The following is a 27,029-nucleotide window of genomic DNA, read 5'->3' as shown; positions in this document are numbered from 1 at the left end:
CCAGATTTGCGCAGTACCAAAACCACTTTTCTTTAATAATCTTATGCAAGTCATAATGAAGGCAGAAAGATTTTAACAAATCTTGTAGGACTTTTTAAAGACGGATATTTACATGTTACTCGTATATGTGATGACTTTTTTCTACAATTTTATTTACTACTAGGTTTGCCCGGCCACGCATTGCTGTGACTTATGGGAATCCTTTGTTGGCCAGGTGGAATAGCAGTGAATATCCTTGCAGTCTCAAAGCCTGGCCGTTTTCTGGAGTAGCTGGAGCTGTTTATTGTATGAACGTAGAGGCATGGATGAGGGGTTGTGCTGCCAAGTTTAGTGTTTCTGGGATGTGTAGTTTTGTTGTTTTGTCCTAGGCCGAAATGTCATTACCCTTATATATATATATATATATATATATGTAGATTAAAGCAGAAACCCACAATGAAAACTCACCATCCTCCCATGAAAAACGATAAAAATCTTGTGTTTTTGGTGATTCTGGCAAGTGAATCCCCATTTGAGGGTCAAAGCCAATAGTTTCCGCTTGCCGCCTCGCATGACGCAATATTGCCCCTCCAAGGTCTCTGAGCCGGATAGCTGCTCGATGGAAAATTGTGTCTTTGGAGTTATACCTCATGCAGTTGGTAAGAATAAGGTTAAAGTCCTCCTCAAACTCATCCAGCGTTTGATACTGGTGGGACTCCAGCTTCTGCCTCATGGTAGCAAAATCCATTGGCTTGGAAATGAATTCCAGGTAATCTGGAACCTAAACATACAAAACCTGTACAATTACAAAAATCATTTACTAGCTAACCACAACGTACACATCACAAGCATTCTAAATGCCTTCTCTCTGGCAATGAGGTAGAGCACAAATGCATAACAATTATCACCCACTTAAATCATTCAGGTCTGGCAAATAACATTTTGCTTAATAGCAATGACTAATTTCCTCAAAACACAAGCCCAGTTCAGACAACTGGGAAACCCTCTTCATAGGCACCCCAGGGCTGCTCTATTTATAACAGCAGAACATGTGCAACATGAGCAGTCCAACAACACATTACCCTTGCCAATCACAAAAGCCAATGGTGGGAATCATGTGGGCTTCTAGATCAGGGTCCCCAAACTTTTTAAACAGGGGGCCAGTTCACGGTCCCTCAGAGCGTTGGAGGGCCGGACTATAGTTTTTTTAAAAAAAAAACTATGAACAAATTCCTATGCAGTGCACACTGCAAATATCTTATTTTGAAGTAAAAAACAAAAACATGAATAAATACAGCCTCAATGTTAATCATAATCATAATAAAAATAATAAAGAGGGTTGGAAGAGACCCCTTGGGCCATTTAGTCCAACCTCCTTCTGCGCCTTTGTGCACCAAAAGCACTAGCAAAGCACCCCTTAATAATTAATTAATTATTAATTAAATAATAATTAAAATACCATTATAAACAAAAAAAGCTTTGGAAGTCACGCACCGGGCGAGGGAGGAGACGGGAAAGGTGCGCACCTTTCCCTCCTACCCCGCGCCGCACGCACCTTCCTCGGTGGAGGAGGAGGGAGCTGCCGCCGCAGGGGCCAGATAAATAGCTTCGATGGGCCGCATGTGGCCCCCGGGCCTTAGTTTGGGGACCCCTGTTCTAGATATTATTGGACATCAGCTCCCATCACCTACAGTAAGCACAGTCAAACGTGGAGTTGCAGTCCAACAATATGTGATAGGCTACTTAATTCTCATATCTGGTGTTGGCTCACAACTGAATGTGGCTTTCAGTCAAACTATCTATTTCTTGTACTTGCCTCGCTTAGATTTACAGGGTCTGCAAAGATCTGGGCTGGATCTTTTTCCTGTAGTAGATCCAGGGTTGTTCGCAGCAGCACATTGAATGGTGTGAGTTGTAACTCCAGAGCAGCCTGCTGCATTTTTACCTGAAATTAGAAATCAGACTGATAATTTGCAATAACCATGTGTAATTTAAATGACTGGTCTACCCATCAATATTAAAACATTATAAAAGTGGTGCATAAGCTATAAAGGATTGGAATTTTATTTTATTTTATTTTGGAATATCATATTCCGATACAGTAGACCAGATTAGCAAATGTTCCATGCAAGGGATATCAAAGCACTTCCTTAAAATTTCTATCCATGTATTGAGTAACATGCCAGCATGATGTAGTAGTTTGAGCCTTGGACTACAACTCTGGAGACCAGGGTTAAAATTCCTGCTCAACCATGGAAACCCACTGAGTGACCTTGTGCAAGTCACATTCTCTCAGCCTGAGAGGAATGCAAAGAACAAATTTTCCCAAGCAAACATCATGATAGAGTCAACATAAGTCAGAAAACTTGAAGACGCATAACAACTTTACATGGATAGTATAATTATGTTGCAGCAAATTTAACTATCATGTCTAGGGATATTGTTAACTGATTATCAAGCCATGCTTCTGCTTACCTGCTCACGCTTGAGTTTCTCACGTTTACGAATTAATTCAATGAGGAGCCGTGCTCTTTCTAAGTCATGCCGCAGTTTTTGCCAGTACTTCAGTTCTTCTTTCACTGCACCAGTCTTCTCATCCTGTTCTTTCTGTGAAAGACAGGCAGTTTTTGCTTGTTTGTCTGCTCTCACTTTGATTCTCTTCTGAACCACTTCTCTACCCCTATTGTAGAGTTCTTCACTCAGACTTTCTCTAAACCATAGAATCTACTTTTAAGCACTATGATTCATTCCAGACATTTCTGTAACTTTTCACATATACAGTAGTCTCTCACTTATCCAACACTCGCTTATCCAACGTTCTGGATTATCCAACGCATTTTTGTAGTCAATGTTTTCAATACATCGTGATATTTTGGTGCTAAATTCGTAAATACAGTAATTACTACATAGCATTACTGTGTATTGAACTACTTTAATTTGTAAAATCATAACCTAATTTGATGTTTAATAGGCTTTTTCTTAATCTCTCCTTATTATCCAACATATTCTCTTATCCAACATTCTGCCGGCCCGTTTATGTTGGATAAGTGAGACTCTACTGTATGTTGTTATATTATACAAGTGCTATAACTGAGCTCAAAGTTCTTTGTGTGTTCTTCTATCAAGAACACTTTCTACTACAAACCATTATGGGGCATAGCAAGTATCAAGTAGTAATTCTGAAGTAAGAAAAGGATGAAATGCCTGCTTCGCACCCAAATATCCTATGTAATGTTAAGTAGTAATAATAAAGTTTGAATTCATGACCTGAAGAAACAAATACACCAGAACAAAGTCAAAGGACTCCAAATAGCAAAGCAGTAGATGTGATCTTTAAGCTTTTGAAAATAAGGAAAATTGGTGCTCGGCAGTGCTAATTTAATTCTAAAGTTCTATCTACAAAGAAAGAAATGTGAAAGGCATAAAACCAATGATTTTAAAACCCAATGAAAACAGCAACAGGATACTGTTCCAAAGTAAGTGGTATTCTGTGGGATGGGTTAAGAGTATAATCATAGGGCATAACAAATCCCCTTGGAAACTCCTATAATAGATAATGTACAGTATGAGACTCTGTACCAGGACCGTCTAGAATTTCCATTTGTACTATTAACTGCAGATTTTCATGTTCTCTGCTGATGCGAGTATTCTGAACAGACAGTTTTCTTCCAGTGTTCCCATAAGTCCTCCAAATCTATTCATCCAACAGTTCTCTACCTGCTATTTCAGAATGCAAGAAAATGTCATACCTGTTCGGCATTTCTTTGGGATTGTAAGTGAGAGTGCAGCCGCCGTATCAGGGGGACACCATTTCTTGACTGACGCTTTAACAGCCAGTAGTTGTGAAGCCTCTGCATAAACTGATTCTTTCTCTGGAAAGACAGCCCACTGCAGATTTTATTCAGCCTATAGAAAACAGAAAGGAAGCAATTTAAAGAGAAAATGAAAGCAAAATGTTAAGACTAATTCATGGATCAGTGACCAGAAAAATTGTACCACTTACCGGTAAGAGGGGATTTGTGTAACCATCAGTAAAGGAACCGAAGAACAACTTTCCTTCTTTATCTTCTGTTTCAACTTTACTTTGTTCTTAATTTTGAGAGTGCTCTCATCCCCAGCCTCCTTCTTTACAATGTCCTCTCTTCTTCCACGAACAGTAACTGTGTGCCCTTTCTTCAGAGTGCCAGGAGGGGAATGTGCCTCACAATAAGCAGTTTTGCGCACAGTAAATGTTGTGCCATTGAGGCTGGTCTCCCTCATGGGCTCAATTTTCATGAAGAGACCAGCCCTCTGGGCACAAGTAACATGGAAAGCAGTGTAGCAGTTCACCTTGTGGCACTGAATGGCTGCTCCCATGCCCTTCTGCTTGCAGATGTAACATGTTAATTTCCAGCGAGCTGGTGGAATATTTTCTATCCCCTCAATGGGTTCCAGAAACACAGTGTTTGCGAAACAGACTTCTGGGATCCAGATGGCACAAACAACATGGGCCCAGTGACCATCACTGGTCTGTTTGAAGGCACCGCCTTTGTTTGGGCACAAGACACAATCAACAGGGTGGGAAGGGGACTGCAGGCAGCAGCGACAAAGCCACTGACCTTCAGGAATGTAGGGCACTCCATAACATTCCTGATGCACAGCCAAGTTACAGATGTCACAAAACAAAATTACATTGCTGTTATGACACTCGTCATCCATGCAAACACAACAAACAGCATCCTCATCTATTAAGGTCTGCTGGCTTCCATTGTTACGACTCTCCATGTAGGACTCCTTCTCCAATCGATCCAACAGCAGTTCAAAAGTCTCAGCAGAAATTGACCCATAACCATCATTCTTCCTCTTCTCATTGATCATGTCAAGCCAAGCTAAATCTTCCTCATCCATATCGTATTCCACTTCAGCATCAACATCCTCAGGTAGTTTCTCAAGATACTGATAGTATGCTGAAGGCAAAGGTGGAGCATCTGGCTGGCTGAAGGGCTCTATCATTCGAAAGCTGGGCTGTGGCAGATGGAAGGATGTCCCGGGAGAATGTTTTGTACATGTCTCCTTTTTTTTGCCTTTACATTGTGTTTTCTTGGATTTTGAAGGAAACAATGGTTGTTCACTGTTTTCCTTGTTACTGTTGCATTCTGTGATGTCCTGGGCAGTTAGCTCATCCTCTGTGATGATCTTTAGAGGATCATAGATGCTGATGCGATGGAGACGGCCATCAATATCAACCTCCACTATTCGTTGAGCCTGGGCATATGTCAGAGTCTCCCGAGTGGGTGAGCATTTCAAGCTGTACGGTGAAGGAGAACGTCTCCCCTCTAAGGTCTGCCGGGACCTCCTCCGGGGTTTCCTCATAGCAGCAGCTCAGAAAACCTACAGGACAGCCCAGATAGGAGGTGAGGGAGGTTTAAATAGCAGAACATGCTAACATACACTATACATACAATATAGAACCTATCTCTATAGCTAATTAATTATGGGAAATGAAGTTTAACTGGTAGAGCTAACTGAAGAACAAATTCATTTTTTAGAGGATAGGGCATTTATAGGAAAGAAAAATATTAAAGAAGTGTGCTGACAAGGAAAGATAGATAGCTCTTCTTATTGAAATGTAACTCACACATCCTTCAATACCTCAAAAAGGCATACAAGTTTTGATAAAATTAATTTATTAATATGGACATGTATTTATTTTATCTAAATGGAATGCACAATTTAAATTCAGATTATTAACCAATCAACATATATTTATAGATGTACTGAATTCAATAGGGTTTACTCTCAGATAAACAGGTACATGTTGCAACCAGAAAGTAAGTACTCCTTAACATTAACTATGGTAATTCTGAATATATATCCTCAGATTCCCCCCCCCCCGACTTTGAACAAATGTTTAAGAATGCTGTATATAGCAGTCATTTATAGAACAGAGAAGAAAAAGATCCCATTGAGAAATATAACTTTAACCAATTTAATGTAGCAAAAACAAGGAGATTAGAAATTAAGAAATGTACAAAATAGATAAGCTATTGCTCTGAAAACATAGAAAAGAAAATAATGTAATAGGAAAAACACAAATTCACATAAAGCAATTAAATGTAGGAAGGAATTAACATTCCTTCTCTCCTAACCAACTAGGAAGACAGTACAAGACTTTGGACTGAAAAGATAAAATTGGGCTGGAACTTTATCTTTTAGTGCATGGTTGGGTGTGTGAAGTAACAAAGTAGCAAAATAACTCCCTATGCCACAATAAGGGTCATTTTTGCAGAAAACGCAGCCTAAATTTTTTCAAATACATAATAAATTAGACTTGTGTGCTACTGAAGTTTATTAACACAACGCTTCTAAATAAAATTTGCACACAAAAAACTCTTTTTACCAAATACTAAGTTTGGCCCACTTGGAAAACAAAGCACCTCAAATTGGTACATTCCACTATGATTGGTGTTTCACTAGCATCTTTGATACAATGTTGATGTGTGTGTAAGCTTGACTTCATTTGTATATGTCTGTGTATTTCCAGTCTGCACCCAAACAAGCAGCATCCCATATGTTACCAAGCTTCTGCTCTAATCAGCCAAACTATGAAAATGCTTTTTCAGTTATAGAAAAAAGGTTTCAAGGCGAAACTCTTAAAATAGCAATGAATTAGCTCTGAATATTAGCTTTCTCAACTGACTGCAGCTGCATCACCTGCACATCTAAAGCAGTCCCGCACATCTGTAGTCCTCCAGATGTGTTGGCCTCCAACTCCCAGAAGCCCTTACTAGCCTGTCCAATGGCCAGGAATTCTGGAAGCTGAAGTCCAAAACGCATGGATGAAACTCAGAGGTGTAATGAGCCATCAAATCTAATGCAGACGTCAATTTTCAAAACTCTGACACCCCAAAAAGTATTTATTGCATTATGCAAATCTAATGTGTACCCTAATATTGGGAAGATAATTTAGTCAAAAAAGGTTAGCATTAGATTCGAGTAAATACAATACTTATCTTTTGCTGGTCTTAAAGTAGGCGCATATATAAGAGGGACAACACAAGGCAAAACCTTTCTTTGGTTCACACACATCATACTAAATTAGTTTGTTCAGGATCATGTGTCAAAACAAATTTCTTGTATATCTAGACCAATAGCATAAACCTCTCACCAGCAGCATAAAGAAGCCTAGCTTGGATCCCATGACCCTTGCCAACTATCGTCCTGTCTCTAACCTCCCATTCTTGGGTAAGATGATAGAGCGGGCTGTACTGGGACAATTGCAACAATTTTTGGATGATACAGCCGGCCTGGACCCTTTCCAGTCAGGCTTCCGCCCTGGCCATGGGACGGAGACAGTCCTGGTTGCCATTACAGATGAACTCCGTCGCCAGTCTGATAGTGGCGGATCAGCGCTACTGGTACTTCTCAACATTACCGCAGCGTTTGACACCGTTGACTACGATCTAATGATTCACCATCTCGCCATGTCCGGAGTTCGCTGTCAGGCCCTCAATTGGTTCAACCCATTTCTCCGAAACCGGAGCCAATGCATGGAGTATATGGATCAAGTCTCTGAAAGATCTCCCCTCCTATGTGGGGTACCCCAAGGGTGCAATTCTCTCGCCTCTTCTCTTCAACATCTACGTTAGACCCCTTGCTAGTTTGGCTCGGAATTTCGGCCTAGATTGCTATCAATATGCGGACGACACCCAACTCCTTCTGCGCTTGGAGCCTGGAGCAACGTCAATACCAGACAATTTCACCTTATGTCTGGAGGCTCTGTCGAACTGGCTACGTGCTAGTAGACTGAAGGTGAACCCGGCGAAGACTGAGATTCTTTGGCATGGCCACTCGACTGGTCTGACCCATTTGCTACCCACCTTCGATGGTGCTGCCCTATCTCCTTCGCCTACCGTTAAGAGCCTGGGTGTCGTTTCGGATTCGCAGCTGACAATGGAAGCTCAGGTCACTGCTGCTAGCAAACAGGCCTTTTTCCATCTACGACAAGCAAGGCAATTGGCACCCTATCTATCTGATGAGGCTCTGGCAACAGTCATCCATGCCACGGCCACGTCTAGGCTGGACTATTGCAACGCCCTGTATGTTGGCCTTCCGATGTCCACGACCCGAAAGTTCCGTATTGTTCAGAATGCGGCAGCCAGGCTACTCACAAGGAACACCCATGAAATGCCATATAACACCAGTGCTGCAGCATCTGCATTGGCTTCCAACTGATTACCGTGGTCTGTATAAGATGCTAGTTCTGACCTTTAAAATTCTTTACGGCCATGGCCTATCGTACCTTAGGGACCGTCTCTCCTTCTCCCATCATCGGAGGTCGCAACGACCATCCCAATGCGACTTACTTTATATACCGGGTTCTAGAGAAGTGCAATTGGAAAGGACCAGGCACAGAGCTTTTTCTATTTCTGCCCCTGCCTTATGGAATGCCTTGCCGCCCTATATGAGATCCATGCGTGAGTTAGGGCCTTTTACCCTAGCACTCAAGACCTGGCTCTTTACTAGAACTTTTAATCTATGTTAATTTTATCAATATTTGTATGTATGTATTTTTATCCTTTACAATTTTATCTTGTAAATCGCCTAGAGCATCTTGGATGGAGGGCGATTAATAAGTAATTAAATGATGATGATGATGATAACTTGTCTACAGTTGTAGGAACACATGATCTTGTGAGGAAAGAAGCTATGGTGATAGTAGCAGTGCTGCCAGAAGGTCTCTCATATCAGACAGGCTTTTGCTGAGGAACCAGACTAAATGTGCCAAACAACTTCTGGGCAGCAGCAGCAATAGTAGGGGGTGACACTGGTAGAGGATGTCTGAGACAACTGCAATAGGACAACAGCTAATTTTTTCAATACTGCATAGAACAGGCCTCTTCAGCCTGTGACCCTCAGGTGTTTTAGACTCCAATTCCCAGAATTCCTGGGCACTGAACAATCTGGCTAGGGCTTCTGGGAGTTGGGGCCCAAACACCTGGAGGGCCGCAAGTAAAAGAGATCTGGTGTAAATAAAAAAGCACGATAAACCTCTTTTGAATGTTTTTATCTTAAAAACTCTACAAAACAATCCAAAATGAAACAAGGGATACTGCCAAAAGAAGCCCCAAGTCGGATGGCACTCAATGAGCTACTGAGGTACCGCAGAAGACAAGTAGTAGCAGCCTGTGGCTAATGGTCTCAAGCCAAAAGATTTTTCAGCTGCTGACCTAGAATAATAGAATTATAGAATAGTAGAGTTGGAAGAGACCTCATGGGCCATCCAGTCCAACCCCCTGCCAAGAAGCAGGAAATCGCATTCAAAGCACCCCCGACAGATGGCCATCCAGCCTCTGTTTAAAAGCTTCCAAAGAAGGAGCCTCCACCACAGTCTGGGGGAGAGAGTTCCACTGCCGAACAGCCCTCACAGTGAGGAAGTTCCTCCTGATTTTCAGGTGGAATCTCCTTTCCTGTAGTTTGAAGCCATTGTTCCGCATCCTAGTCTGCAGGGCAGCAGAAAACAAGCTTGCTCCCTCCTCCCTATGACTTCCCCTCACATATTTGTACATGGCTATCATGTCTCCTCTTAGCCTTCTCTTCTGCAGGCTAAACATGCCCAGTTCTTTAAGCCTCTCCTCATAGGGCTTGTTCTCCAGACCTTTGATCATTTTAGTTGTCCTCCTCTGGATGCTTTCCGGCTTGTCAACATCTCCCTTCAACTGCGGTGCCCAGAATTGGACACAGTATTCCAGGTGTGGTCTGACCAAGGCAGAATAGAGGGGTAGCATGACTTCCCTGGATCTAGATGCTATACCCCTATTGATGCAGGCCAGAATCCCGTTGGCTTTCTTAGCAGCCGCATCACATTGCTGGCTCATGTTTAACTTGTTGTCCACAAGGACTCCAATATCTTTTTCACATGTACTGCTGTCTAGCCAGGCGTCCCCCATTCTGTATCTTTGCATTCCATTTTTTCTGCCGAAATGAAGTATCTTGCATTTATCCCTGTTGAACTTCATTTTGTTAGTTTCGGCCCATCTCTCTAGTCTGTCAAGATCGTTTTGAATTCTGCTCCTGTCTTCTGGAGTGTTGGCTATCCCTCCCAGTTTGGTGTTATCTGCAAACTTGATGATCGTGCCTTCTAACCCTTCGCCTAAGTCATTAATAAAGATGTTAAAGAGAACCGGGCCCAGGACGGAACCCTGCGGCACTCCACTCGTGACTTCTTTCCATAGAACATAGAAGCATGGATGAGGGGTTGTTTTGCCAAGTTTAGTGTTTCTGGGATGTGTAGTTTTGTTGTTTTGTCTTAGGCCGAAATTTTTTTATCCTTTTATATATATAGATATCGTATCTTTATATATACCATATCTTGGGACCCAAGATATGATCATAATAATAATAATAATAATAATAATATACCATATATATGCACACATACATACACTATATCTTTTTATATAGCATATCTTGGGACTCAAGATATGATCCTAATAATTAAATAATTTTGTGCATGGAATCAAAATGTGCTTTTCTATTGCACTCAATGTGTATATATTTAAAAGCCACACAAAACGGTGCCAAGGAGGAAAAGGAAGGGAGAGGGGTGCTTCCTATTCCTCTGTGTCCGCCTTTTTGTGCCCCTGTTGAAAGTGTCCACATGCTTGTGGATTTCAGTGGCTTATCTGTGTGATTCCCTCTGTGATTTCCCCCAGGCAGGAAGAAACTAGACGTTGAAGCTGTAAGGCTATTCAATACTAATCAAGCTGGCCAACTGCACCATTCACACTTGCCTCAGATAAGTTTTCTCCCACACTGGACATTACTAGTTTCTAGTTACTAGAACTGATACTTCAAAGCCTGGCTGCCTACTGCCTGGGAGCATAATTGTTGGGAGGTGTTAGCTGGTCTTGATTCTTTCATGTCTGGAATTCTACTAGCCCAGAAAAGCCACACCACTTTCAAAGAGAAGCTGCTGCCTTTATATTATTATTATCATTATTATTTTGAAAAGAATTGGATCTCATTCCTAGGGAAGCTGACTATATCCCTTGGGCTACCATTAGGAGAAATGCAAGATACTCTGCTTAGGCAGAAATGAAATACAAAGATACAGAATGGGGGACGCCTGGCTCGACGGCAGTATGTGTGAAAAGGATCTTGGAGTTCTTGTGGACAACAAGTTAAACATGAACCAACAATATGATGCAGCAGCAAAATCACACTGTGTCCAATTCAGGGCACCACAATTTAAGGGAGATGTTGACTCTAAGCTGTGTCCAGAGGAGGGAGACTCAAACGATCAAGGATCTGGAGAACAAGCCCTATGAGGAGATAATTCAAGAGCTGGGTATTTTAAGCCTGCAAAAGAGAAGGCTGAGAGGAGACATGATAGGTAAAGGTAAAGGTTTCCCCTGACTTTAAGTCCAGTCGTAACCGACTCTGGGGGTTGGTGCTCATCTCCATTTCTAAGCCGAAGAGCCAGCGTTGTCCATAGACACCTCCAAGGTCATGTGGCCGGCATGACTGTATGGAGCGCCGTTACCTTCCCACCAGAGCGGTACTTATTGATCTACTCACATTTGCATTTTTTCGAACTGCTAAGTTGGCAGGAGCTGGGGCTAACAGTGGGTGCTCATTCCCCTCCCGGGATTTGAACCTGGCACCTTTCGGTCCGCAAGTTCAACAGCTCAGCGCTTTAACACACTGTGCCATCAGGGGCCCCTCAGACATGATAGGCATGTATAAATATGTGAGGGGAAGTCATAGGGAGGAGGAACCAAGGCCACCATTTTCAAACCAAAATGAAGCTACTTGTTAGGGCTACTACCGCAGAGTATTTTCCCAAAAAAATAATTAGAAGCATTTTTAAATCCTACAAATTTTATTGCTAACCACTAAAATATTGATTCTGATGTCTTGGAATTTATCCCCTTCTACCCACCAGCTTTCTGAAAGGCCTGGCGTCTAAAAATATTATGTTGGCTTTTAAAATTATAAATATTTTAACAGCATGTATCACCCAATTGCCAGAAGGGTTGTAAGAAAGCCAATCTCCCCCATCTTGATGAGGTTTTAAGTTTTTAAATAAGCCATATAATACAATTGTAATTATTAACAGTACAGTTTCTGAATTCAGTGAGGCTAGCTTCCAGGCAAACATAGATAGAATCTGGCTATCAGAATTGTCTATAACATTTATACACTTGGTTTTGTCATAGTGTTATGAAAGCGATAAAAAGCATTTAGCAGGACTCACAAAAATTAAATGGCTTTAATCATTTTATTGGAATTTAGAACTATTTTAAGGTGTGGCAATGCAGCACTATATACTTCCTTTTCATCTATTTAGATTTGGCACTAAAACTGTGTTAATATACTAACATACCTGATGAGCTAAATGCAAAAATGTGCATGCTTTCTTATGGATAATTACCTGGAAGAAATATTTAAGTATGACTGAAATTCTAAAAAGAGTAAAACCATACTGAATGTAATAGGATTTATTTATGAGTAAATATAAACAGGCTTGACCTGTATAACTTCCGTTTTAATTTGACAAGTAACACAGATTTGGTCATTTGTTTTGTGCTCTTTAATCACAGCACAAATACATTTCACTTCAGTGCATTCTTCCTAAAATGCACAGCTTTCCACTATGGAAAAATATAGAAGTGTATTAAAAGCAAAATAATCTACCCCACTCTTCTGATTGTTATTTTTCTAGCAACAATTTTGAAACTCTTTAAAATTAGATTACTGATATTGCACTGGAGTTATAAAACATTTTTACCTGGCAAACACACAGGCACAACTCTTTCAAAACAAAAGTATAAGACAGCAAACCTTTTGCTACAATCTAATATCGCCTTATTCTCTTTTTTAAAATAATCTCTATTAGTATATAAAACATAATAATAAACTATAATAAACACACTAACAGTACACAACAAAAATCCTCTAACACAAACAATATTATGTAAGAACCCTAAATACTACAAATAAGAACTCAAATCTCTCCACCTCTTTCTACATAAAAAAGACACTAAAAACTGACGTCCCACCCTCTAAACCAAAAACAGTAAAATTAAAATATGTTAAACGGCTCCATACTGTTTCTAAAATTACATTTTCTGCCTTAAAATCCAACAAAAATACCTATTTCATGGTCTTCAGAGCACCACTATAATTTCAAAAAAAAAAAAAAGCCTGTGAAGTATATTAGTGATAATATAAGTGGTAGAATTAATGCAGTTTGACACCACAGCTCAATTCTATGGAATTCTGAGAGTTGTAGCTTTTCAGGCTTCTTTATCCTTCTCCATCAAATAGTGCTGGTGCCTCCCCAAACTACAACTCCCAGGATTTCATAACATTAAGCTGTAGTTGTTAAAATAGCGTCAAACTGCATAAATTCTACAGTGTAGAGCAGCTAGTAGCCCTAACAAGTAGCTTCATTCTGATTTGAAAATGGTGGCCTTGGTCCCTCCTCCCTATGACTTCCCCTCACATATTTATACATGGCTATCATGTCTGTGGGGCCCCTGATGGCACAGTGTGTTAAAGCGCTGAGCTGCTAAACATGTGGACCAAAAAGTACCAGGTTCAAATCCCGGGAGCGGAATGAGCGCCTGCTGTTAGCCCCAGCTCCTGCCAACCTAGCAGTTCGAAAAAATGCAAATGTGAGTAGATCAATAGGTACCGCTCTGGCGGGAAGGTAACGGCGCTCCATGCAGTCATGCCAGCCACATGACCTAGGAATTTCTATGGACAACACCGGCTCTTCAGCTTAGAAATGGAGATGAGCACCAGCCCCCAGAGTCGGTCACGACTGGACTTAACGTCAGGGGAAACCTTTACCTTACTAGAGCAGACATGGGCAAACCTCAGCCCTCCAGCTGTTTGGATTCCAACTCCAACAATTCCTAATAGCCTACCTGTTAGGAATTGTGGGAGCTGAAGTCCAAAACACTTGGAGGGCTGAAGTTTGCCCATGCCTGAGATAGATGCACACTTACTCAGGTCTAGACAACTAAACATATGTTAAAACTGAAATCCTTATGGTCAGGACTTAAAACTCTTCAGCACTGCAAAAAAAAGAAGAAGAAGAAGAAATAACATATTGGATATTAGTTTCTACTAATGAGAATCGTCAGATCCTGTATTAAGAGAGAGAGGACTTGAAAATGACCTAAGTTCTCAATACGTGGTTGTTGTTTTTACATTAAATCAGTAACAAAATGTTCTAACATTTGTTATGCGATTATGGGAAAGAGGGCCTTTTCAGCTACAGCACCCCTTTTATAGATTCTTAGAAAAGATTCCCTGGCACAGTTTTTCTTATGGAACCACAGAAATACTTTTTCTGGCTTGGCTCTCTTGCACAAAAAGTATTTTTGTTTAGGCTATCTACCCTATCAACATTTTTCAGTTTTAGTATCCTAATTTATGGTTATTGTCTTGTGATTCAATAGTGACGATCTTACTATTTCTTGGCACTTACAAGGAGAAATGGCCTTCAAAAATTATTTTCGTTAAAAAAAATAGCCAGTAACAGAAGCAAATAAGAACAGTCATACACATAACAAAAATTAATACCTGTTGATGCTTAATATTAAGACAATTTGACTAGTATTTCCAGTGATGACATTTATGTTTTGTTTGGCCTTTTTGTTTCTTCCGATTTTTTAAATTTTTGTTATGTGTATGTATTAGGGACTATTCCTGCAGCAGCAGTGATTTTGTTTACTTTGCTCTTGTGTATTTAATTATACAGGAATTGGGATTATATAGTTTATGCATATACATGATTACCAAGTAAAAATATAAACAGAACAATGCCTATTTTGCAATTCCTTAATTTTCAATAACAAAATAATTCTACCTTTAAGTTACTTTTGCAGTTATTGTAATTAATTATAAAGATTATCCATAATCACAAAGGCATATTAGGGGAAGGGCATGCTTATTTTGTGTGATTTTCTTTCTGGCTTCCTGCTGTTATAAAATGTCACAGTTCTTCCATACATTATAGCAAAGAACATTTGTAGACCAAGAACATTTTCTTTGGCACCCTATAACAGACTCCCCTACAGTAGACAATACATTTCAATTATTTCTTCCTTCAATGACTTTATTTTTTCTCCACCCTTTCCACGATCTCAGTCCCAGCCTATTTCAAGCATTGGCCAGCAGATCAGACTTCTTCAGCACTGTTACCATGTTTCTGAACATGCCAGCAATCATCAGCTAACAATGCCACATACGATTTTTTTCAGCTGAAACTCAGTGGAATTTTTAAATTTATCTTTTGTATTATATTGTATGTTATAATACAATAACATTTGCTTTCTGTCTGTAAGGCTTTTGACACTATTCCTTTGACCTCATGAGCCTTCCACAGTTTTTCTGCTGAATCAAAGGCAAACAAGACTATACACATAATAGAAACTATAGAAATAGTTATTTTCAATATGTTGATCGGGGAGCTTTGAGTCGCAGCTTAATAGGATAAGCTGTGAGTTTGACTAGAATTAAAAATTCAATCAAGCTGGTTAAAGAAAATGAAGAGCCCTTTGGACATGGGGATCTAAAAGTTAAGCCAGGCAATTGTGGAGAGAGAGGCTGGACAAAAAGGACAGATGTTCAGACAAGTAATTATGGTAAGATGTGGGTAACTTGGGGTGCTTAAGGTCAGAAGGAAAAAGGAGAAAGGAGTATCAGGACAAACGGTCAAGGGGTGAAGGAACCTGATGAAACAGTGGGCGATAAAGACAGTCTACTGAAGGAAAAGGTCCAAAGAGAAAGCAGGCTTGAGGGTGCATGTACATTGTCGAATTAATGGAATTTGACACTGTGACTACCATGACTCAAGGCTTTGGAATAGTGCAATTTACAGTATAGTGAGACACCAGGACCAGTGAAGTCTAAAAGACCTTGTAAAACTATAGCTTCCAGGACTCCATATCATTAAGCCACAGCAGATAAAGTGGTTTTAAAATGCATTACTTTTACCGTGAATATGCACCCTGAGAGAGAAGGAGGGAGGGAAGAAGGGAGAGAGAGAAGAAGCAGGCAAGCGAAAGCATTGAAGGCTATTATATTCAAGACCTAAACAAGAGAAATCTACTACTGGTGTATTTTCAGCACTGAGACCTGGGAACCCAAAGGAATGACCAGGGGCCAAGGCAAGAAACACAGAGATGAATTTTATACTGATTTGACCAATCACAGAATCACAGAAACTTTGAGTGTTTCTACTTATAGAATCCTGGAGCTGGAAGAGACCTCGTGGGTCATACAGTCCAACCCTCTGCCAAGAAGCAGGAAAATCGCATTCAAAGCACCCCCAACAGATCATCATCCAACCTCTGTTTAGAAGCCTCCAAAGAAGGAGCCTCCACCACACTCCGGCGAAGAGTTCCACTGCTGAACAGCTCTCACAGTTAGGAAGTTCTTCCTAATTTCAGGTCCAATCTCCTTTCCTGTAGTTTGAAAAATCTTTGCCTTTTAATGTGCATTACTAGTTGATATTAATCCTACAATCTGAGGACAGAAACCAAGCTGGAGAAAAATGACTTGAGCTGCAGAAAAAGAAGGATATTAGAAAGAATTGATCCACTCTGTTTCCTGTGTGGGGCTGTAATGTTTTCTTCCTTTTCTGCTGGGGGGCAGAAATAAAAGCAGTGGAAAATACAATTAATTTTCTTGCTTGAAAGTAAGCAAAACCTGTCCTAAGGAGAACCTGGCCTTGGCTAATGAATGTTGTCATGTCTCAGGAAAATAAGCCTGTTGCCACTGAGCATCAGAGTGTCTCTATATATCGTGTCAGAAGCGAACGGAGGCAAGTTGCTTCTGGTGCGAGAGAATCGGCAGTCTTCAAAGATATTGCCCAGGGGACGCTATTATATTCAAGACCAAAACAAGAGAAATCTACTACTGGTGTATTACCATCCTGGGGGAGGGGGGGGGGGCTTCTCTCATGTCTCAGTCAAATAATAATACTAATAACCACCTTTATTTGTATTCTGCCCTATCTCCCCAAGGAGACTCAGGGTGGATTCCAACAAAAAAAAAGGCAAACATTCAATGCCATAATACATTAATCAAAACAATACAAACAACAAACCAACCACTTCCCAAAATAAGCCAACATAAACCAACATGAAACAAATTTATACCCACATTTCACAATTTACTCGCCCCTTTTCCACACAGCCAGAACATTAAAATAACTCACCAAAATGTGCTTAGCTTAGTTAGTAGTCTCTCTATTCAAGGCCCAGTTAAAGTGTTACAAAATTGCATGAAGTCTGCAATGTGGATGCACTCCATGTCAGGCCACAATCTTTTTTCCAGGTCAAGTTAACCCGCTGACATGAACAGGAGTTTGTGTAGCATTTTAGGTACGTCAAAAGATTTCTAATGTTTTAAACGTTTAGAGTTCATATGCTTTTGATGTTTTAAATGGTACACTGTATTGTTTTTAGTGGGCCTCTTTTTTAGAGAGGTAAAGCGGGATATTAATAATAATAATAATAATAATAATAATAATAATGTGTATTTGTGTCTCAACTTCCTGGTGCACTCTGGCACCATATGGATCAGAACAGGCATGGGCAAACTTGGGGCCCTCTAGGTGTTTTGGACTTCAACTCCCACCATTCCTAACAGCCTCAGTCCCCTTCCTTGAGGCTGTTAGGTATGGTGGGAGTTGAAGTCCAAAACACTTGGAGGAAGGCCCAAGTTTGCTCATGCCTGGGCCAGAGGCTATGCCAGTTATGTGTAAATGAGCTGCCTTTTGGGAAAGGTACAGAGTACATTGAATTGCCTCTGAAATCAAGCATTAGGACTGCAGCTGTGGCTGTTCAAGTCCCCCAGGAGGGGGAAAACTAAACCAGGCCTCGCCACAGAACCCTTCCCCTCAGAAGCTGGAGGATATATCAGGACTGAGGCCTCGATCACGTGACCCAGAGGCCTCAAGGAGCCCAAAGCGAGGAGAGGGAGGGCTTCGATATACATTTGCCAACATCTACAAGGAGCGGGGGGGGGGGGAAATGCCCCTCGACAGGTAAGAGAAACAGCGGCAGCCGTGCTCTCATTGGACACTGGCGCTGTCCATCATTTGTAGCAGCGCCCAGCTGGCGGGCGGGAGCTACTCCAGCCAATCAGGAAGGGGAAGGTGGGCGTGGCCAAGGCTTCCCGGTGGTGAGGGAAAACAAGATGGCGGGGTTCGCTTTCCCCTGTCCCCCCCGCGCTCCCCGTTTATTTTGTCTTCTTCCTTCTTCGCCTCAGAAGGCGCTTTGGAAAGTGAGCCTTTCCCCGGTGTTTTGGAGCGGGCCAGGCCTCTGTCGGTCCCGCCAAGCCCTTCACGATAAGTCACCTTCCCACGACCCTGACGGTATTATCAGAGAGAGACTCACAGAATACAGCAGGCGCTTACTTGCCTTTCCTGGGCCGCTGCCTCGTCCTCCTCCTCTGCCGTTGGCGCCGTCGCTGAGGGAGAGGGAGGGGAAGAGGGAGGAAGGGAGGGGGCACAAAATGTCGGCTCGGCCTCCTCAGCGCCGCCCCCTCGTTGCCCGCAGCTCTTCACCCGCTCGCTCGCTCCAGCGCCTCTTCCGCGGTTGTCGGCTCCTGTTGCAGGGCTTGGAGAGGGGAAAGGCGGCAAGATGGAGGTGGCGGCAGCAGTGGGAGCAACAGCAGGAGCGCCAAGCCCGGCCAAACGATGCAGGGAGAGAGCGAAGGAGGGGGAGAAGGAGGCGGCGAGGGAGGGGGCTGCTGCCGCCGCGCCGCTCCCTTTCGCTCCCGCCCCCCCTTGCGTTTCCTCCCTGGACACGAGTCTTGGAGGCCCCGGGGGCGAGGGCGAGGGGAGGCCGAGGTAGGCGACGGAGGACTGGATGCGCCTCCCAGGTGCTCCTCTGTTGCCCCGGGAAGCCGTGGGACTGGCTGGCTGCTTTCCTTGAGGGGCAGAGGGAGGGAGGGAGGGAAGGAAGGGGGGGTTGACCTTAGTGCTGGCCAGATGAGGGAGGGATAGTTGATACCCCAGAGGACAGGATCAGCAAGAGCGTTGCGCCCAAACTCCACAAAATGGACTTCAACTGGGAGAAATGTATGGTCTACACCAGGCATGAGCAAACTTCGGCCCTCCCAAGTGTTTTGGACTGCAACTCCCACAATTCCTAACAGCCTCAGGCCCCTTCCTTTACCTCCTAACAACCTCAATCCACTTCCTTTACCCCCTAACAGTCCCAGGCTTCTTCCTTTACCCCAGTGGTTCTCAACCTATGGGTTCCCAGGTGTTTTGGCCTACAACTCCCAGAAATCCTAGCCGGTTTACCAGCTGTTAGGATTTCTGGGAGTTGAAGGCCAAAACATCTGGGGACCCACAAGTTGAGAACGACTGCTTTACCCCCTAACAGCCTCGGGTCCCTTCCATTACTCCCTAACAGCCTCAGGTCGCTTCTTTTACTCCCCTAACAGCCCCAGGACCCATCCTTTAACAGCGGTAACAGCCTCAGGTCGCTTCTTTTACTCCCCTAACAGCCCCAGGACCCATCCTTTAACAGCGGTAACAGCCTCAGGTCGCTTCTTTTACTCCCCTAACAGCCCCAGGACCCTTCCTTTACCCCCCCTCCCCAGCAGCCTCAGGACCCTTCCTTTACCCCCCACCCAACAACCTCAGGACCCTTCCTTTACCCCCCCTCCCCCCAGCAGCCTCAGGACCCTTCCTTTACCCCCCCCCCCAAAAAAAACCTCAGGACCCTTCCTTTACACCTCCTAACAGCCTCGGGTCCTATCCTTTACTCCTCAGCTTAATCAACTGGGGGGATGAAAGGGCCTGGGGCTGTTAGGAGTTGTGGTAGTTGAAGTCTAAAACACCCGGAGAGCTGAAGTTTGCCTGTAGCTAGGCTACACTGTTCGACAGTGGAACTCACTGCCTCAGTGTGTGGTAGGGGCTTTTAAACAGACAAAATGGCCATCTGTTGGGGATGCTTTGACTGCCTGTTCTGTATGCCAGGGGGTTGGACTGGATGTGGTCTCAAGTTTTATGATTCTGCACATAGGTGAAAAAAAGAAAAAGAAACGGCCAGCAATACTGCCAGAAAATATTGAGTGTTTCTACTTATGGAATCCTGGAGCTGGAAGAGACCTCGTGAGACATCCAGTCCAACCTCCTGCCAAGAAGCAGGAAAATTGCATTCAAAGCAACCTTCCACAGGTGGCCATCCAGCCTCTGTTTCAATGCCTCCAAAGAAGGAACCTCCACTAGACTCCAGAGCAGAGAGTTCTACTGCTGAGCAGCTCTCAAAGTTAGGAGGTTCTTCCTAATGCTCAGGTGGAATCTCCTTTCCTGTAGTTTGAAGCCATTGTATCTCAACAACAACAAATTGGGAGGGATAATACCACAGAGGAACAGATCAGACTCCTAACAAATTAGACCGCTGGCCCAAATTTACAAAGTGAACTCAATTGGGGGAAATTTTCACTTAAGTGAAAATTGAAAGGTGGATGTAGCATACCTCGACAATGCCAATTTGGAAGAGTTAGGGAATACCCCAGAGGACAGGATCAGAATCCCAAACAATCCTAACAGATTAGAGAGCTGGGCCCAAACTTAACAAAATGGACTTTAAGAGGGAGAAATGTACAGTACTACACTTAGGTTGTGGTTTCTGTAATCACCGCTTGGTTTTAGGATTTCATATGTAATCATCTGCACAGCAGAACCACTTCCTTCAATACAGTTTTGAAGCTACATTAAATGGTCAGTGTGCATGGAGCTTTTAGCAGAAAAAAATGAAATTCAGAGGTAGCATATTGCAACACCAAATTGAGAGGGATAGCGAATGCCCCAGAGGACAGGTCTAGAATTCCAAATGACCTTAGTTTGAGCTTGGCCCAAACTTCAAACGAATTTCAACAGAAAGGCATATATAGCCCTATATATTTAACAGTCGTGGAGTAAATAGTGTGCTATAAATTACAACTGACATAATTGTTGCACTGTTATTTTCAGGAAGCAACCTATTTTTGGTTTGATACTACAGTGTATAAAGGGCTAAGCATTCACCTAAATAACCTGAAGGTACTAGATCCCATCTAGTCCTGGAAGCAGAGTCAGCCCTAGGTAGTATTTTGTTGGGTAATACCGTATAAGGTAAGCTGTATTTTAGAGAAAGGAAATGCCTAACCACCTCTGAGTATTCCTTGCCTACACAACCCTATGAAATGCATGGGTTGCCACAAATTGAGAGGTGACTTGAAGGCATATTGACGAGCACACATAAGGCAAAGCAAGGACTGGAGTAGCTGTGTAGACACAGCTGGGCATGTCCCACATGCACTGATTTCTGTTAAATTAATGTAACTGAAATTTCTTTTGAACCCTCAGATAACCTCAGTCCAGGGGATTTTACTCCATTCAAGAAAAAATGTGGTTTCTCAGTGTTACCAGCTTAATAAAATGTTCTTTATTTCAGAGGAGACAGTGAGAAAATCTAACATGGAAAGGTTATAACTTCATCCTTTGGTATATATAATAATATGATCACTGCCACTTCCTTGCTATACCCGAGCACAGGCAGGTAAAGATATGGATGTTCTTTCTTCATTATATGAATCTCCAGCATCTGTATACTGAATAGCAATAGACACACTGATTTGTTGACATTGTTCTAAAATACAGGTGGATCAATTATTTCCCAAATGTCCAATTTTGGCAGAGGTTGCAAAGATACTTCAGTTCATAAACTTTACAGTGTTAACTTTTTAATTAAAAAAACTCAAAAACCTTGTTTTTGCCAGTTTATATACATTTACTATGGCATTGTATAAAATGGGACATGTACATCCACAGACTGGGGTTGTGAGTACTCTGAAACCAAACCTCAGCAGTTACTAAGGTCTTACTATACATAGAAATTGTTTATTTTACAATGATTTTAGCAGCCTCAAAGCTGTAGTTAAAAATGTTTCTGTGAGAGTTTTTGAAAAAGGTAAATTGTCTGAAAATGGAAATGAACTTCTCATTTTTAAAAATGATACAGCTTTGAATTGGCAGCCTCGAGTTTTGGTATTTGAAAATAGCAATATTAAGAACTTACACAGTCCAATAGATTGGCAGGCTCATTTAGACTTTGCACATTATGTTCCATTTGTCTCAAATTGGTTACTAAAATTAATCACTCATTTCCCTCCAAAGTATCCAAGATAGATTACATATGGAAACAGTGAATCAGTCCAATTCTATATAGTATACTCAAAAACTGGGCTGATTCATAGTATGAGGAATGCTAAGGCAGGAATATCATACGCTGTTAGGGCAAACACTTCAAAGTGTTTTTGCAAACACTGTGAGTGCATGTATACAAAATTAATTAGTAATATCCAAGTTGAAATCCATTTATACAAACTTAAAGCACCACTAGCTTCTTCATCAGATAATGATGTTTCAAAACATACAAGAAAAACTGGCACTGATATTAAAGTCACAAAATTCTTTATTGTCAAAATGGTACACGTGGAGCATCAATTATCTGGAAATTGAAAATCATGCGAGAGGCTGTGATAGTGACATCTTTGCTTATTGATATATATACAATATATATATACAGATGTTGTTCCATGCACAAACTTATTACCAAAATGGTGTATAAAATGACCTGGTCCCAAGAATTTTGAATAAGGAGTACTCAATCTGTATTTTGAGATTTCTATGCAGAGTCCACTCCCCTCACATGGCTAATAAGTAGTGTGGCTTATGCATTGAAACCCCTTAGTAAAGGTCTCTGTAGATACATCAAATTAGTATTTTTGTATCCCAAAAGGGGTAAATTAATGGTACTGTTAACCTCCAGTAACAAGAAGTTATCTTGTACATAAATCACAGAGAATTCCAAATTTTAATATCTTCCAACTTGAATTTTTGGCAGTCTGTATGTCTCCTTCCTAGGTCCTCTTGACAGAAATTTGGCTCATGGATCATCTAAAGCTGATCACCTTTGCGTACATTAGTCATATTTTCACCCTGAGTGAACGGAGTGTTTGTCTTATTCAGTCTGAGTGTGCGATAATGTCTGCCAAAGCCTTTTGGGCTCTTTGTCTGTTGAAGGTAGGATTGTCAGCAATGAGAGGGGGCTCATTACCTCTTGAAGCTCACCTTCTTCTGTTACTACTTAACTGCCAGGCAAAACTACTTTTATTTATACATGTTTTAAAACAGAATTTATTGACTTGAGAGTTACTAGTCTTTATTGTTGTGTGCCTTCATGTTGACTCTAACATGTTGACCCTAAGGTGAACCTCTCACATGGTTTTCATGGAGAGATTTCTTTGCCTTCCTTTGAGGCTGAGAGAGTGAGACTTACGGTCGCCCAGTGGATTTCCACGGCTGAATGGGGATTTAAGCACCAGTCCCCAGAGTCATAGTCCAACACTCAAAGTACTTCACTCCCTTGACTCTTTAGTCTCCATTATCTTAAGAAAACCAGTGGAAAGTTAACATGCTTGTGTAGATAATTCCTGTTTAAAGTATCGGGAATGAAAATGTCAGTAGAATAAATTCTTGAAACCTGAAGGCAGAAGTAATATGAAGAGGATATAATGAAACCATTGCTCAAGCAGAATATCAAAATATATGTTTGAAACTGAGATACTTTCATCAGTGAGACGAAAAGTTATATGGCCTAGGAATAGCTTTCTGAGTTTTAATTCTTTGGGGACTATATTTTGTGAAAGGCAAGGGAGGTTGGAATTAGAATATCAACTGCAGTATCTCCATTCTGTATATTTCAGGGCAGGTAGAAATACCTCCTGGCCTATATGCCACAAAACTACCAGCATGCTGTTGTGGTATTTGAGAAGTAAAATGGCTGTTGTTTCAATTCAGTTGTGTTCAGGGGCCATTCCTGCGGTAGAGGAGCTGTGCGGCAGTCTAATGCATTTTGAGCAGTTCAACACTTAAGTCAGAGGCCATTTTCTGGGTGGAAGAACTGAGGTATCCTGTTTTCTTTTAATGGATGTTGTGGTAGCTGTTCTCATTTTGTTCCAATTCTTTCCTTTAAAAAAAGTGAAATTATACATATTTCACAGATTATCTTTAATATTACCCAAAGGCCAGGAGATGTGACAAGGTTCTGAAACAGAGGATTTGTGTACTGGTTATAATAGGGCAAAATGTCACAAGTACCTAAGTTAAGATTTTTAAGAAATCTTGAATATGTGGTGTTTTATCTCCTTCTGTGAGTTTAAATACTGATTTGGTACAATTGCTCAGCCAACCCCAGGAGTACTTATAAAGCAGGAGTAAACAATTTCAGTAGGTCTGAGGACTAATTGTGAATTGTGTGCCAAAAGTTCTGTTGCCAAATCTTAGCAGAAAACTATAAAAGAGCATCAAAGCAAGGACGAAATTATTTTTATAGAATGCTTCCTGATTTGTTGCCAGGTTGTGGAAATAGAATAGAACTCTGAGGTACTAGGGTTAGAACACCACGGGGATGTTAACCCTTCCCTATGCTAACTAAAGCTGAAAAATAAATTTTTGGATGAAGTTACACTTTAAAAATGTACCTGTTCTGACTTACAAAAAAATTCAACTAAAGAAACATTTACAGAACCTATCTTGTTCATAACTTGGGGACTGCCTGTATTTAGAATGGCTTTTAACAGAGTTACAACTTGCAAATATATATTTAAAAAAATATGTTTCAGAAATAGATGTATAAAGTATACTATACATTTTCAAAATCTGAAATAATCTGAAATTCAAAACTCCACATGGGTAACTAAGATAGTTGACACTATTATTTTCTAAAGGTTCAATATGCAAAAATGTTTTGTGTACTAGGTACACAAAACTTGCTTTCTTCTGTAAATATTTGCTTTATTTTGAAGTAGAGGAGGCTGTTTTATTATATAAATTACAATACAAAGTTCTTTATCTGTAGGACACAGAGGAACAGTCCAGAAATTATAACTAAAAAGAGTTGTAAACATGTTGAAGCTTTTTGAACAACCTGGAGAAATAAAGGGGAAAACACAAAACACACAATTTATCATAAAGATCTTTAATGAGAAGCATATCCATTTTTTGGCACCAAAAGATGTTACTTTAACAATTTCCGCTTTCATACGAAGGTTGAACTTCCTTATATATTCAGTGTCCTTTTATTCTATGTACACAGACCTTTTCATGCCGGTTACTATTTACTTCTTGTTGGAGTCAAAACACTACAGTTTGTTACTTAGTAGAAAAGGTGGTCCAGAATGGAATATACCAAAGTTTACAGCGTCATACCACTCCTCCTCTTGGAGTCTTTCCGTGCAATTGGGCTGAATGTTAGTATTTCATTGTAAATATGTCCTTGAAAGAGAAGCAAAAGGTATGAGTGCATTTGTGTTTGATGAGCACTAAATGATTCACCTTTTTTAGCTTACATTTCACATATAAACATGAAGATTATGCTTAAGAATGAGTGACTATAACAAAAGTTCAGATGGGTAAAATATCATAATATGGAACACGGTGAGAAATCTTGAGCTCAATACACCTGTGGAACCAATCTGTCTCCAGAATCAGGAAATATTTTAAATTACGATTTAAAATACTTGAGAAAGTCAAAAAAAGAGTGAAGCTAAGAGTTAAAAAAAAGATAGTGGAAGACAGGCATATATAGCCAGGCATAATTTGCATAGCAAATTCATGGTGACTATAGTCTAACATTTGGGAAAGGTATATTAACAGATTGAAAGGGAATAATTTTATTTGGTGTAAAAGGTTGGGGACAGGAATCATGCAGTCCTCTGTTGCAGGACTATATATCTAAACAACAATCAAAGAGAGCCAGGTACTTAAGTTGATTGACAGCAGGCATTGTCCCCTGTTAATTGAGTTTCTGGGAAAGCTTTATTTGCCAGTGAAAAAGGCACCTTTACTAACTATCCTTTGCAGTACATACAGGAAACAAAGCAACATAAACAAATACACAAAGAGGTGGTTTGTTGCAGTTTGCACATAAAGTGCGTGCATATTACTTAACTGTACAAAGAACCCACTTGGCCACCACGCTCACCAAGAGATGCAACAAAAGCAAAACATTCCCATCACATGCACCAGCTGTGGCATGTTCCGCTTTTTCACACAAAAACTAGACAACTACATCTGCTCCAAATGCAAACATGACTCTGATGGAGCAGAGGATCCAACAGCTCGAGCACCGTATTAAGACCCTTAAGGACATTCAGGCACTCGAGCTCTTCTTGGACACTGCACAACACGCTGCTGTAGATCAGCAGCCTGCATCACACCAACACCACCAAGACCATGATCAGGAACCTTATGGGGAGATCAACTCAAAGGTAGACAACCCTCAGGCTTGGAAGGAGGTCACCCATAGAAGGAGACGCAGGACCAGGCAGCCTCCGCAGAACTCCTCTGCTCAGCTGCATTTACACAACAGATTTGAAATTCTTACATCATTAACATACAATCAGGAAACACATCTTGTGGAGGACCACAGTTTCTTAGATACCACTCAGTGGACCACCCTGGATCAATGCGCAGGGGATAGCCCTGACGGGGACAGTGCATCACCACAGTCACACTTATGTAATCATGCAAATGCTCCATCCCCAATCATAGACCAGGAGCAACAGGAACATCCTTGGGAGAGTAATGGGCTCTCGGATGTATCTCAATGGATTGTCATTGATGAATGCACTGGGGATGTTGAGGAGGAGGACAACACTTTACACCTACATGATTCACTTCAACAGGAACACTCTTCAGGGGACATACACACTGTCTTGCACAAAAGGGACCCTGTCAATCCTCAAAGGAAACAGGTCTTGGTAGTAGGTGACTCCCTCCTTAGAGGAACGGAAGCCATCATTTCCAGACCGGATGGGATGGCTCGAGAAACATGCTGCCTCCCGGGGGCAAAAATACACCATATCACTCAGAGGCTCAGCAGGCTCCTAAAGCCCCATCACCCTCCCCACATTATGTTGATTCATATAGGTACCAATGACACCGCTAGGCATACTTTTCAAAAGATCACAAATGATTTTCG

The 27,029-nt window shown here is 41.4% G+C and overlaps 2 protein-coding genes across 2 annotated transcripts in view; both read right to left on the bottom strand.

The window, feature by feature from the left end:
* brpf3 (bromodomain and PHD finger containing 3) overlaps nucleotides 1-18,710 on the bottom strand; it is a 42,388-nt gene extending 23,678 nt beyond the window's left edge. The window contains exons 1-6 of the mRNA XM_062978442.1: nucleotides 18,405-18,710; nucleotides 3,983-5,349; nucleotides 3,729-3,885; nucleotides 2,455-2,586; nucleotides 1,796-1,924; nucleotides 448-760 (exon numbers count right to left, since the gene is read on the bottom strand). Coding sequence (XP_062834512.1) covers nucleotides 448-760; nucleotides 1,796-1,924; nucleotides 2,455-2,586; nucleotides 3,729-3,885; nucleotides 3,983-5,331 — 2,080 coding nt within the window. The 5' untranslated portion in view covers nucleotides 5,332-5,349; nucleotides 18,405-18,710. The remainder of the gene's footprint in view (nucleotides 1-447; nucleotides 761-1,795; nucleotides 1,925-2,454; nucleotides 2,587-3,728; nucleotides 3,886-3,982; nucleotides 5,350-18,404) is intronic.
* Nucleotides 18,711-25,006: 6,296 nt separating this feature from the next.
* The window catches only part of mapk13 (mitogen-activated protein kinase 13), a 36,165-nt gene continuing 34,142 nt past the window's right edge, over nucleotides 25,007-27,029 (bottom strand). Inside the window, exon 12 of the mRNA XM_003226474.4 lies at nucleotides 25,007-25,321. Coding sequence (XP_003226522.1) covers nucleotides 25,242-25,321 — 80 coding nt within the window. The 3' untranslated portion in view covers nucleotides 25,007-25,241. The remainder of the gene's footprint in view (nucleotides 25,322-27,029) is intronic.

The sequence above is a fragment of the Anolis carolinensis genome, chromosome 4 (assembly GCF_035594765.1).
Source record: "Anolis carolinensis isolate JA03-04 chromosome 4, rAnoCar3.1.pri, whole genome shotgun sequence".
Lineage (NCBI taxonomy): Eukaryota > Metazoa > Chordata > Lepidosauria > Squamata > Dactyloidae > Anolis > Anolis carolinensis.
This window is presented reverse-complemented; position numbering and strand designations above follow the sequence as displayed.